Source organism: Microcebus murinus, chromosome X (assembly GCF_040939455.1).
Source record: "Microcebus murinus isolate Inina chromosome X, M.murinus_Inina_mat1.0, whole genome shotgun sequence".
Lineage (NCBI taxonomy): Eukaryota > Metazoa > Chordata > Mammalia > Primates > Cheirogaleidae > Microcebus > Microcebus murinus.
In genome coordinates, this window is record NC_134136.1 from 120580122 (window position 1) to 120595158 (window position 15037).

Sequence of the window (15037 nt, forward strand, 5' to 3'; positions counted from 1 at the left end):
GTTTCATTAGCATTTATAAGGTCACAGCAAATAATCCAATATTAGGCCTTGTTCAATGGATTCTACAGCAGCACAAAGCCACTTCACTCCAGATTAATTCCCTTAAGATGAGTTTCTGGGTGCAGTCTTGTAGGGGCAGAATGCTGGTGACTGCAACATCTCTCAGACAGGCTACCAGAATGCCAGGTGCCACAGCTGCCCTCTGTCTAACTCCAGAGAGGCTGTGGAGCGGCATGGAGTGCAGCATGGCCAAGAATGTGGCAGTTCCAATCTGTCACTAATGATCTCTCCTTTCTGCATTGTGAATTTTGAAAGCATTGTATTAGCTTTTCTGAGTGGCTTCATGTCAGTAAAGATAAAACAAATTGACTTTATCAGCCCACATACAATAGGAAGCCTATGAATGGCTTAAATGTGCCCTGTACTACAATGAAGAAAATTAAGTCAAATACAGTGAAAGCTGCCAAATGAAATTTAGCCCTCTCTATTCTTTTAACTAATCTCTATTAGGAGAAAAAAAAATCTGTTTAACAAGAATTAAAATAGATTCTGTTTAACAAGAGCTGCTTATAAAACTAGGCTTTGACTATCTCCATTGAAGTCCTAGAAACATCAGTGGAACTCATCCATTCCTCCTGGTTCCACATGGCCAGGCCAGAATTCAAAACAATAAAACCCAAAATGTTGTAATAACTTGACATACTCATGAAATTAGGACAACCCTAATATTATCCCAAACATGTGAGGTTCACCACTTTGTTCTGGGGGAATTAAGAGCCATTCTAGATCTGCACAATGGAACTTTCTGCAATGATGGAAATGTTCTATATCTGTGCTCTCCAATATGGTAACCACTAGCCACCCATATGTGGCTATCGAGCACTTTAAATGAGGCTAGTATGACTGAGGAACTGTATTTTTCATTTTAGCTTTAATTAATTTAAAATTTAATAGCCACATATGGCTAGTGGCTACTACATGGATTCCAGAAAGTACTAATTCCAACCATGTCTCCATAGCATCACTTTTTTCTCTAATGACAAAATGACAACTGTTTGCTAATTTTTTGCCTTCTCAATGGTAACACTCAAGATTCCTGCTGGGATTCCTGAAGAGACACAACTCTAAGTCCCATAAATATTAAGTAAAACCTTAGTTCTGTATATAAAAATAAATTTTAAACTCTCTTAAAGCTCTTCTTTATAGGTGAGTCATCTATAAATGTGAAAGGAATGACAAAATTAGAAAATCGTCATTTTTCACCCCCAGTGTAATAATTGTTTCAAGCTGGGATCATTAGTGGATGATTTTACCACTGGGTAAGAAGGTTGTTGGGAATCTGGCCATTCACAGGATGTCAAAGGATCATTGTACAGGTAACTTTTCTATTATAAAAACAAGAACCTTTACAGTGGAGAAACCTGGGGTTACTTCCTTAACCAGTGATCAAATGTAACATCACTAATAAAGGAGCAGCCTGACAATATATACCACCTGATATGATGCCACAAGAAATGTATAACATTACTTTTACAGTATTTTTGGCAAAAATGATTATCTATTTCTAGTCATGGGGAAAAATCAGAAAAATCCAAATTGTGGGGCATTCTGCAAGACAACTATCTTAAATATTTAAAAACAACCTTAATGTCACAAGAGACCAAATAAGGGGGGAGGTGTTCTAGATTTAAAGAGACTAAAAAGATATGACAACCAAAATAAACTTGATTGGATCCTGGATGCAGAGAGAGAGAGAGAGAGAGAGAGAGAGAGAGAGAGAGAGAGAGTAAAATTCATGCTACTTTTCTCAGGTATTGTGATCATGTAGGAAACTAGATTCCTAGGAGATACATGCTCCAGTATTTAGGGGTGGAAAGTCATGATGTCTACAATTCACTTTGAACTATTTTCAAATGGTTAAAAGACAGGGCAAAAATGCCCGCCAAAATTGATAGAATGTGAACAATTGGTGAATCCAGGTTAGTACTTGGGTATTCACTGTTCAATTCTTTTTTTGCATATTTAAAAATTTTCACAATTAAAAGAGAAGAATACTTAATTATACCCTTGGTGAAAATGTTTCAAAAACAACAGCTTATTTTCCTATGTCTCTAATTTAGTCTAATCCACTAATATCGATAATTCAGGATCTCGTATTATTTCAGGATCTGAAAACCACAAGTTTAAAGATTCATGGACAAAGGGTGTTATAATAGGTACCATATAGGTAATAAGTAAATAGGTAGATACAGATTCTAATAATTATGTGGGTTTATTCCAGATAAATCCTGGAATGTTTTGTTGAGATTCTATTTCTCTTCCCAAAAGTGAAGGGCAAGGAGAAAAATGCTAGTTAACTGATATATATACATATACATATACATATATACATATATGTGTATGTATATATATATATATATATATATATATATATATATATATATATATAATCAAATTCCAGTCAATGCAGCCATCTTCAGATCTGACTGTATACATGCCCTGGAAATCTAGTTCTGAGGACAGTCCTAACCAATGCCCCCTTTTCCTTGCTTTTTATTAACATTCTGCTATGGAAGTTCCAACCTTCACCGTAGCTACTTGCCATCAACCACCTGTCTGAGATGCAGTTCAAACTCTTGACAACACAGAGCCTAAAAGGACCTCCTGGGTTCTCCCACAGAAAGAGGAACATGGGAAGGCCCCTTTGTGTCTCTTGGAGGGCCTTGATACTGGTATAAGTGCTGAATAAGAGATTTCCAAGAAAGGAAGCAAAGACCTAAGCTTGCTACTGCTTTTTAAATGCCAAAAACCAAACAAACAAATCAGACCAGGGGCCATGAGACATAAATGATGTTCTTCTGCAATTTCTTTCCCATTCAAGGCTGTTTACTTTAGGGCAATTTAATAATTACTTTTCTGGCAAGGTTGAGGGTGCCTTGGACCAATCCTCAAGGATGACAATGGACCCTGTGGCTCCCGACAGAGTCCCACCCTTGGGGCAGAGCCCAGAACCAAACTGGTCTCTGGGAACAGGGTGTAAAGCAATGGGCCAGGGTGTTCTTGTGTGGGGCTGGGCACAGGATTTTAACTGAAAACTTAAAGCCTCAGAAGACTTGAGGGTCCCCCAAGTTTATGAAATTTCTAATTTCAGGCAACTATTTATAATATATTTTTCTCTCCTGAACTGCTATAATGCTTTTGATCCAGAACACTGGAACTTTTTGTGCTGTTTTATTACATCATATTTTAACATTCCCCTGATACATCAGGGCTGAGCTCATCAGAGCACATATGACAGCCTTTTCTTCCAGAATAAACTGAATTATCCTTATTTTCATTAGGAATGAGACGAATGTGGTTATCCCACACCAAATGAGAAAATGAAGCAGTCAAACTGATGTGCTCATTCTGGAATGAATACATAATGAAAAATAATAATTGCCTTGCTCGTATAATAATTTGCCCATTCTGATCAACATATAAAATGTCATGAAATCTCAGAAATTTTAAGTGTTCTACTTTAATTGATAATTTTTTAAAAATCTGAATGGTTCAGGTTCTGAATAATTTGAGGAATATGAGACATACATTTTCATACAAAACCCTGAACACCAGATCATAATCTGAATTCTCTCATATCCCAAGCATAGTAACTTATATTTGGCCTGAAGGACATTCCTTCTTAAAGGTGGGATGCTTCAAAGGAAAGAGTTTTATCAGTCTGCAACTTAACTAGTACCTAAAGTCAGTCTCGAAAAATGAACTTGTGTGTGTGTGTGTATGTTTTAAACAGTAGAAAAAGTGTGACCCTAGTGAGCTTGAACACTTAATTTCATGTGTACACATCTAGGGCCTGGTGATACCCCAAGACCTATGCTCCATGGGTAACCATGACACGTACCATTGTTTTCACCACTGCCCTCAGGGAGTGAAATATCTTCACAGTGTAAGAACAGAGTTGAAGCCTGTTTTGCATTTGATTTATCTACCAGCACCAAGAATCAGATCAGGAGGAAAGCATGCCAATTAGAGATACAGAAAGGAGAAGAAAGAAGAAACATTGAAGTTTTTACTCTGTTTGAATTGACATCACCACCCTTAGGCATAATTATATCATGAACTTGGATGAACACCAAGAAACAAATTGCATTAGAGGAATCTTTATCCTTTTGGTTAAAAAAAAATGTTTGTCATATCTTCGGATTCACCATGATAAGGTACAAGTACACAAATACTGAAAAAAAACAACACAACAGCACTGGCATCTAATTAAGATGGTGTAAGTCATACCACAGTCATGGCTGAAATGTGAAAATCAAGTTCTCTTTATGGATTAAAGTTTTATTTACTAGACCATAAGTAGGATGCTGTGGAAAAAAGTATTTGTGGCTCTGAAAAAGAGCTGCTCTTAACATTAAGCTCAGTTTGTACAAAAAGGAGACACTTACAACCTCAGGCTTTGGTGTTGACAACACATTGTCCAAACTGTGGGGAAGGCATACAGAATCCCAGAAACATCAATCAACCCAGAGAAAGGGCAGAAAGCATGATTAGAATCGACTTAACCTCTTGCCCCTTTACTAAAAGGGGTGGGGGTTGGTACACACAGGAAGGAAAAAAGAGAAAAACAGCATAAAGAGAAATGTCTCAGGTTAGAAAGAGGAGAAAAGCCAGACCCAGTTAATTTTTTTCTGAGGATGCCTTTATGTCACCTGAAGTACTGCCAGCAGCGTTCATTCTGGTCCTCTTCGGAGGGCTCCTCGATGCCAACTCTGGGCAGCAGAAGAAGGGAATGTGAATGTGACAGGGACAACAGGGGGGCAACAAGGGAACCAGTAGCTCTGGGCAGCTGACCTAGATCCCGTCCATGAAAGAATAGGCCGTCTCATTTTCAATATAAATCTATACCCTTTCTTAAACTGTCCCCATTCTCTAAACCCTGAGAGGCAGAGGCTGCTAAATTTAAATTTAAAGCAATAATGTTAGGAGCCAGGTCAAAGGAAGAGAGATTAGGAATGAAGATAAGCCTTTCAAAATACAATGCAATGAAATCAGAGGAATAAATGCACCTCATAGAAAATGAATTTATACAATTTTTCAGGAATTCATCTGTATCATAAAGCAAGATACATCCATATAAAAATAGAAAACAGAAAGTTGTTACTAAACACATATTTGAAGTGTTTACACATAGTTTTACACATATATGACAGACACAACAAAAAGCACTGTATTATTGAAAAACAGCAACAATACTTAAGAAGACAAAGATGGCCTTTTCTTCTAGAGAAGAACCACATTATCCACAGAATCAACCTGAAGGTTAGAAACCCAACCTCTGCTATTCTTTTTACCTTGTGGCCTTTGAGTTGACATGATCTACTTTCACCTTCCTTAATAATTTCTGGGTTATTCAGAGAGCATTTGAACTTTATCATCATGTTAGAGCAGGGTTTCTTAAACTTGGCATTATTGACATTTTCAACCAGATAATACCGCACCGCGCGCCCCCCCCACTCCAGCTATGGCCACTAAAAATGTCTCCAGATACTGCCAAATGTCCCCACAGGGGGCAAAATTTTCCTCAGTTGAGAACCATTGCACTAAATTATATATTCTCAATGGAGATGACATTGTTCCCTGGGTATGGAAATTGGTTCTTGTGGAACACAAAAAAATCTGACCTATTACAATGTCTTGTAGCCCTCCAATGGTAATAGTACATGAATAGATATATAGCAGATTGGTGGTAGTAAAATTTTACTGGGAGGAGGTAATTGAGAAAAAATTTTTAATGGCTCCTTAGGGGAGCAATAATGAAAAACAGATTGAGAAACACTGTGCCCAAATTCTCATGCTACTAATAGCCCCTGAAATATGTGAGTAAGAACATGATGCTTCTTAAGGTGGTATTTTTAACTAGTTACATGTTCAGAATGTGACTTAAACCATTATATCTATATTACTACAGCATTGAAAAGTTATAACAAATACCAGAAAAATAAGCTGGATTCTTTTAATGTAAGATTCATTGTCTCTTAAATAATAGTAATAATAATAGTAGCAGTCATAATGCTATGGTTAATAATAATAAAATAGCTAGAATATACTAATTAATTACCATGTGCCAGATGATATATTTAATAAGAGACTTCTTCAACACATTTATTTATTACCACATTTTATCTTCACACTATGATCATCTCCATTTAACCGGTCAGGAAACCGAGCTTTAGAGGATAAATAAGTTGCTCAAGGTCACAAAAGTAGAAATAGTGGAGCCAAGATTCCAACTCAGGCTGTTAGACCCTAGAGCCCCAGCTCCTCATCTTACAGGATACTGCCTTTGATTACAAGGTGGCATCTTTAAACTCTTTTAAAATAGCCAGTTACAAATGCTATTACATAAAGAGCTCAGTTCTTTATCATTTTCCCTGCCTTTACTCCTTACATTATCTTGCAAAGAGCTTTATTGTAAATTCTCAGTCTAACAGGATTATAGTAAGTAGAGCGTTCTTACTTTTCCTTGAATGATTATATTACTGCACTCTGAAATGTGAAGGTTACTAGTTCATTTGGCCACCTGGGTGTGTGCCATTCCACTGCACCCCACCTCGCCATCACCATCTCTTCATGTGTGTGTCATTTGAAGCTGGGGGCTCCAAGAGGACAGCCACCACGCTACCATAATGTTCTCAGGACGCATAAGAGGATCACCGGCCAAAATAATCCTATGATCATTTTTTAAATTGCCAAAATTATGTCCTTTGTGAATAAAAACACTTACTTAAGAGACTAAGAAAAACATTATGTAGTTTGTCCACTAACCGAAAGCAATTTGCAAATTTTGCCATTATTTTTTAAAATACCGATCACAAAATAGCAATTTAAAAAGGTAAATTCGGCCGGGCGCGGTGGCTCATGCCTGTAATCCTAGCTCTCTGGGAGGCCGAGGCGGGCGGATTGCTCGAGGTCAGGAGTTCAAAACCAGCCTGAGCAAGAGCAAGACCCCGTCTCTACTATAAATAGAAAGAAATTAATTGGCCAACTGATATATATATGTAAAAAATTAGCCGGGCATGGTGGCACATGCCTGTAGTCCCAGCTACTTGGGAGGCTGAGGCAGCAGGATTGCTTGAGCCCAGGAGTTTGAGGTTGCTGTGAGCTAGGCTGACGCCACGGCACTCACTCTAGCCTGGACAACAAAGTGAGACTCTGTCTCAAAAAAAATAAAATAAAATAAAATAAAAAATAAAATAAAAAGGTAAATTGGATTTATGGAGAACAGTGACCTGGCTTTGTATCTGTAGTTATATTTATTTTTATTTTATATACAGACTTGAAATTAGCCATGGTTAAGAATCACGGCTAACTCTTAATTATTTATAGGGAACTCTAAGACCCACCCTGGGCTTCTGACTTCTGAGCAGCTACTTAACAGCTCATTAGAGCCTCTATCAGCAGCCTGGAAAAGTAGGGAACAAGTAGGTACTAATCCTACTAAGATCATAGGGGAGGGGCAAAAACACCACACTGAACTTCAGGGGGTTTCTGAATCAATTTAGAATAAGAACCTGGGTTACAGAAATGATTCATGGCCATTAAGTAACACCACAAGCCACAAACGAGAAAAACAAGTCTCATTACCTTATTTTAGAGGGAATTTCTTTTGATGTAATCTCTGTAAATGTCAGTTTGTACACTTATATAATCATTCTTTACATACATCTGGAAATATGAACTGACACCATATATATTTTTCAACAATGGCCTACTTTGCTTCATTATGCTATTTGCGTAGAGTTGGACAAAAGGAAGGAAACAATAAAGACAGCAACAAAAATCAACTAAAGTGAAATTAGAAAATCAATGAAATAAACAGCTGGTTATTTGAAAAGGTTATTAAAATAGACAAAAGTCTAGCAAGACTGATCACAAAAGCAGAAGATACATATTATCAGGAATAAAATATCAAAAAGTATCAGGAATAAAACAGGGGATTATCACTATAGACCACATGGAACATTAAAAGGATAATAAAGGAATGCTATGAATAACATAAATTTGACAACTTAGATAAAACTAACCAATTTCATAGACTACCATAACTTACCCAATATGAAATGGATAATCTGAATAGCCCTATAACTGTTAAAAAAATTGGCTGCATAAATTGAGAACTCCTGAAAAAGAAGTCTCCAGGCCAAGATGGTTTCACTGGAGAATTCTACCAAATGGTTAAACAAAAGAATTACACCAATTCTATACTATCTCATCAAGAAAACAGAAGAGTAGCGAACACATCCTAACTCATTTTGTAAGGCCAGATTACCCTGATACCCAAAACAAAGGCAGTACCAAAAAAAACCTACAGATCAATATTCCTCATAAACATGGACATAAAAATCCTTAACAAAATATTTCCTCATAGAATTCAGCAATATTTAAAAGAATAATACATCACAACCAAGTTTGGTTTATTCCAAAGAAGGCTGGTTCAATATTTGAAAATTAATCAATGTAATCTAGCATATTAATAGACTGAACAAGAAAAATCATATAATCACATCAATTGATGAAGAAAAACTGATAAAATTCAAGACTTGTTCATGACACAAACACAGAAAACTAGCAATAGATAGAAATTTCCTCAACTGGATGATGAACATCTACAAAACACCTCCAGCTAATATTATATTTAATAGTGAAAGACTGAATGCTTTCCTCTTAAAATTGAGAACAAGGTGAGGATGTTCATACACAACACTCTTATTCAATATAGTATTGAAAGTCCTAGCCAGAATAAGAAGGCAAGAAAAGGAAACGAAGGGCATATTGGTTGGGAAGGAAGAAATAAAACCATGTCTATTTGCAAATGACATGATGATCTACATACAATATCCCAAAGAAGCTACCAAAAAAAAAAAAAAAAAACACCAAAAGCCCTCCTAGAACTCATAAGTGAGGTAAGCAAGGTGACAGGATACAAGATCTAAAAAAACATGTACAGGCTTTGTATGCTAAAAACTACAAAACACTGATGAAAGAAATCAAAGAGGGTCTAAATAAATGGAGATATATACCATGTTCATGGATTGAAGACTCAACATAATAACAATGTCAGTCTTCCCAAAAATTGGTATATAGGTTTAATGCAATTCCTATGAAAGTACCAGCATGATTTTTATATAGATACCCTTATTCTAAAATGTATATGGAAAGAAACTAAAATAGCTATAACAATTTTAAAAAAATAAAGTGGAAGGAATCATTCTACTTGATGCTAAGATTTACTGTACAAGTATAGTTATCAAGACACTATGGTATTAGTGAAGGGATAGTCACATAAATCGATGTAGCAGTGTAGAAACAGATCCTCATGCATACAGACAACTGGATTTTTGACAAAAGAGAAAAATTATTTGAATTGAGTAAGGATAGTCTTTTTAACATAGCATGCTGGAACAACTAGATGACCATAGGTAAATAAAATAAAATCTTAACCTAAATCTCACACTTACATGAAAATTAACTTAAAATGGATCATAGATTTAAATGTAAAGTGTAAAACTGAAAAAGATAACACAGAAGAAAATCTTCAGGGCCGAGGGCTTGGTGAAGAGTCCTTAGATATGACACCAAATGCATGATCCATAAAAGGAAAAAACAAAAACAAATTGCACTTCATCAAAATTAAAACTCCTCTATGAAAGACTCTATTAAAAGGATTAAAAGATAAGCTACAGAGTGGGAGAAAATATTTGCAAACCATGTATCTGACAAAAGACTAGTATCTAAAGAACTCTCAAAACTCAATTAAAAAAAACAAATAATCGAATTAGAAAATAGACAAAAGATTTCAACAGATATTTCACCAAAGAAGATATATGAATGGCAAATAAATGCATGAAGTGATCTTCATCATCATTAGCCATGAGAGAAATGCAAATCAAGACCACAATGAGATATCCCCACATACCTATTAGAGCAGCTGAAATTTAAAAATCTGACAATACCAAATGCTGGTGAGAATATTAAGAAACTGGATTTCTCATACACAGCTGGTGAGAAGGTAAAATGGTACAGACACTCTAAAAAACTGTGTCAGTTTCTTATAAAACTAAACATGTATTACTGTCCAACCCAGAAGACACACTCATCGGCATTTATCGCAGACACATGAAAACTTATGTCCACAAAAATATTCCATAAATATTCCATAAATATGTCCATAAATATTCATAGCAGCTTTATTTATAACAGCCCCAAACTAGAAACTATCCAAATGTTCTTCAGTAAGGGGTAAATGGTCAAACAAACTCTGGTACATCCCTACTGCAGAATACTACTACTCAGCAATAAAATGGAACAAACTAACAATCCACACAACAACCTAGATGTGTCTCCAGGGCATTACGCTGAGTGGGGAAAAAAGCCAATCTTAAAAGATCATATACTGTAGGATTCTATTTATATAATATTCTTGAAATGATATTGTCATTTCATTCATCTTTGCATTTGGTGACTCATGCTCTCAGCTCTGGGTAGGACTGTTTTAATGATTCACTTTTCGAAATGGGTTACAAGTACAAAAGTCAATTCTCCACTCAATGGAAAACCATTTGGTCCCGTATATGTGGGTGTAGGGGGCAGAAAAGGACTTATAAAATAGCATGAAAAACAAATATGATTTAATCAGGCTCTGAGCATCCAGGACACATGCTGGGTGATCAGACAAATAGGAGCAGGAAATAATCTCAGAAGTCACTGAATACAAGGATTCTCAACTGTGTGCAGGGTAAACCTCCTTTCTTACCCTAATTCTGCTACAGAAATGAAAGATATACCATCTTATGCCTTAAGTTTAAAGCCAAGAGACTGTAAATCTTCTTTTTCAGGTTTATATTTCCAAGGATGGGTTATTTTCCTTAATTCAATCCTTGAGATTCATGCCAGGCAATTGAAATTCTAACCATTCTAAATTTTATGACATATAGTCTTTACTACAGCAACCCTTCTTATAGGCCGTACAGCACAGGGGTTAAAAGTGTGAGCTCTGTGGCATGACTGTCTTGGTTCAAATCCTAGCTCATTCACTTAAAGCTTTGCGACCTAGGATAAGTTATTGCTCCATGCCTCAGTTTCCCCAACTTTAAAATGGAGATAATAGTATATTATCTCCCTTATAGGAATGCTATGAGAATTATCTTACTATATACATGGCATCTTGAACAACGCCTGCAACACAAGTATTAGTTATTACTATGACTGTCACTTATAAGCCCCATGTAGCTTCTGCAGACTCACTTGGATCTCAGACTGAGACATGCTAGCCTAGAAATAGTACAGTTGGCAGTGGTCAAGCCCAGGAATTCCTGCCTACTCTCAATACAAAAGCCCTAGATGGAAGAGATAATTCTCTCAAATTCTAGTTTTCCTCCCCAACTCCAGGGACGACTGGAAGATCCTTATTCATTTTCTTTCCTCTAAGCTGTGTACATACACTCTGCAGCTATCTCATGCATTCTACATTCTAGAGACACGAATACAAACTAAAAGCCAGTTGAGACAGAAAAAACATTGCCACCTTGTGGCTTTTCAGAGAATTGTTCTTCACATCTTTGCACTATCTAAGTGTCTTGTTTCAGATTACGGTCACCCTCTGCAGATCCAAAACTGTGGCAAGGGGCCAGAGCACCTCCAGTGTTGCACAGCACAACATTTAGAGCTGAACGGCCCTTGAGATAATATGGCAGAACATCTTCATTTCATGCTGGGGAAAACTGAAACCCACAGACATAAGGGATTTGTCTTAAATCCGAGCCAGAGTTGGGCTGTGGGTCTCTTGAACGCTGATCCAGTGACCTCTTTACCATAAGGTGCTGGAGCTCACAAACACTTTGGAATTCAAATGCTCTTTAAAAAATCAAACTCAGATCAATGCCCTTCTATTCTGACACAGCTGCAAAACCACAGGCGGGGGATGTCCATGAGACTGCAACAGATGAGGGTTACACAGGAAATGTCACCTCTTTTGTGCATCCAAGCAAGAGGAGACACAGCATGCAGCTGCATGCTAAAACAAAACTCTAATTGCCTCTTTTTATTTCTGGCTGATGTGCTTATTCTTCAGGCTCTGGCTTTCATCTCAAAGGAATATGAAATACTGGACACTGCCAGAGACTAAAGGTCTATCCTCTCTCCTGCAGCTTTAAGACTTTTTGAATTCTTGCCCTACTGTCACTGCTGTAACAGATCCAGATGTTTCTAATTCCTTGTATATTTGTACCTGAAAAAAATGTTAATGTCATTTTTTTATTCCTGGAAAATGCAATACTCCAAACTTTTACTTATTTTTTTTTTTTTTAATTAACTCCACCCCGCCGTCCCAAAATCTATCATGAACTAAGCTGCAGCACATCCTGCATGGACATATTGAACATTCTCAATAGCAGTAACAACTGACATATTTAGATACAAAACTGGCCTTGGCTCGAAACCGACCTTATATTAAGCCATGACAACATGGGGGTCGTGCCTCCTCCAATGACCCAGACAGTGAAGAAGACGATGAGGAGTGTGGTGGTGAACATCATCTGGCGAGCATAGGACGCCGTGTCGCGGATGGCCAAAGCAAATGCCATCGCTCCCCTGAGGCCTGCATGGACCAAAGAGGAAGATCTCTTGGTTATAAGAATAAATGACACTGTTTCCTCAAAAAACCACTACTGCCACTTGGGGCTAATAAACTCTTATCAATGCATGCTTCAGGGACCAAGTTATTTTACTCAGAAAGAAGAACCTTAAAAGTATATGATTTTCTTCTATTTGAGACTGTCTTTTGCAAAATTCCCCAAAGAATGAGAAGAACATTGCACTGCTTTGTAAAATACATTTTAGAATAACTCTCTTTTATTACTTAGATGATTCTCTTGCTAGTATTAATAACATGAAGTAAAAAGAAATATAAATAGGTAATAATATAAGCTAAGTCTGTGATCCAAACACTACCCAGTCACCATACTGTCAACATAAACTTAAAAAACAGGCTAGGTATGAATATGTCAAATTTGTGGGAAATAGTTCAGCACTTCCATAGCAAAGGGGAAAGCCACACAGAAAAGTGAAAACACAATGTGAACCACATTTGGGGTTGGCAACTCTTTCTATAAAGGGCTAGATATTAAATATTTTAGGATTCGTGAGCCAAGAGGAAAAATCAAGGCTACTGCATGGATACTTATATAAAAAAGAGAAAACAAACTTGTATACATTTTCACTAACAAAAATCAAGAATAAAACAATAACAGTATACTTGGTTGTCATACAGGTCTACCAATGAAAAGAAGGGAATTCTTTTTGGAGGGGATATCTTGCTTAATGTCTTTAGTATTATATATAACTAGTGTAAATTTTTATTCACCATGGGCAATGGGCAAGACTGTGTCCATATTATGTGAGAAAATGAAAAGTTGGACCTATATTTATTTGTACGTTTTCCCAATAATTTCACAGTTATTAATATATGTAATCTGAGAGCTTCACTAGAGTTCACTAAAGAAGAGTGATTTTAAAAAAGCCTCAAAAGGGATGTCTCAAAGAAGAAAATTGGGGGTCAGAGAGAGATAATGTATGACACATTTTTATTTCATTAGTTAAACACAGTAAGTAATATAAAAGTGAGACCTCAGGTATTGGTATTACATAGGCTTGAAGAATGAGTTCCCTTTGATAGCCAGATTTCTCCAAACATAAAATAATTTTTATTGGAGATAGCATTAAACAGCACTGTGTACTCAGGCTTTTAGTAAAGAAACTGATTTTAAGTTGGCCTAAATGACAGGTAGCTGCAACTCATCTTTCTCTTGTCCACTGGTATTTTCCTAATATGGATGTAGGAGCTTATCATTGCCTTCCTCATCAAACTCTAAATGTGTCCTTGCTACTCTTGAGTAAAGCCCAAAGTTTTTGGCACAACACTGGAGCCTCTCTGTGGTCTCCATTCTACAGTGGTGGTTCTCAAAGTGTGGTCCTCAAACTAGCAGCAGCAGCTGAGACTGTGTTAGAAATGCAAATTCCTGGGGCCTACCCCATACCCCCAGAATCAGATTAGTGGGGCCCAGCAATCTGTGGTTTAACAAGCCCAACAGGCAATTCTGCTGCAACCTCAAGGGTGAAAATCATGAGTTTAGATGTCATTTTCCCTTCTAGCCTCACCCTCTTTCTATATTACTCCACATGCCTGACATTTAAATCAGACAGTTGCCCTTCCAGGAACAAGCCATGCATGGCAATGCTTTTCTGCCTTTCCATGTCTTTCAAGCCCAGTTTGAAGGCTATCCCCTTTGTGAAGATGGTCCAGAGTCATCCTCTTCTTGTCCACATTTCCTTCATACCTCTTTTGTGCAATTGGCCATCCTTTCCCGGGAGAAAATGAGCTCTTTGTGCACCTGCCTCCTCCCAGTGGAATGTGAGCTCCGTGAAGGAGGCTGGTCTTCGTACCCTCCACAACCTAGAACTGTGGCTTATAAAAGCAGGATGCTGAATACATGCTTGTCAGAGTGAGAGGAAATCATTTTGGCAGGCTGCTCCCTTATCTGAGTTCAGATGCAAGCTGGCATGAGACAAAGTGACTGCCTTACTGAGCAGTGCCTGTTGGTTTGATTTCAATATGACTCTATGAGGCCTCCAAGAACTACTGAGTGGCAATAAAAGTGGCTGGTATTCCTTCTGCCATTTTCTACAGACCCTCCTTGTCCTCCACTCAGGACAGAAGTGTCTTTAAGAGTCACAGTGCTGCCACAAACATCTCCTCCCTCAGATCTGCAGAGATGCTCTAACGTGGGTCTCCTTTATATGAAGGCTGATGTTTACCACGCTCACTACATCATCCACGCATGCCAAGTGCTCTCTCCATTCTTTGCCTCCACATCTTTTGTTATTGTCCTTTGTCCCTTCAGTGGCTTCTCCAGACTTCTCAGCTTTCCAGTGAGAAGTGGGCGGATGTCGCAGACAGTGTAAATCAAGTAGTACTAAC

The 15037-nt window shown here is 37.3% G+C and overlaps 1 protein-coding gene across 2 annotated transcripts in view; it reads right to left on the reverse strand.

Moving 5' to 3' along the window:
- SLC9A7 (solute carrier family 9 member A7) overlaps positions 1–15037 on the reverse strand; it is a 176898-nt gene that overhangs the window by 33519 nt on the left and 128342 nt on the right. Inside the window, exons 12-13 of one of the 2 annotated variants that reach the window (XM_012749714.3) lie at positions 12505–12658; positions 4713–4772 (exon numbers count right to left, since the gene is read on the reverse strand). In XM_012749714.3, coding sequence (XP_012605168.1) covers positions 4713–4772; positions 12505–12658 — 214 coding nt within the window. The remainder of the gene's footprint in view (positions 1–4712; positions 4773–12504; positions 12659–15037) is intronic. The other variant, XM_012749715.3, reaches the window with a different exon arrangement.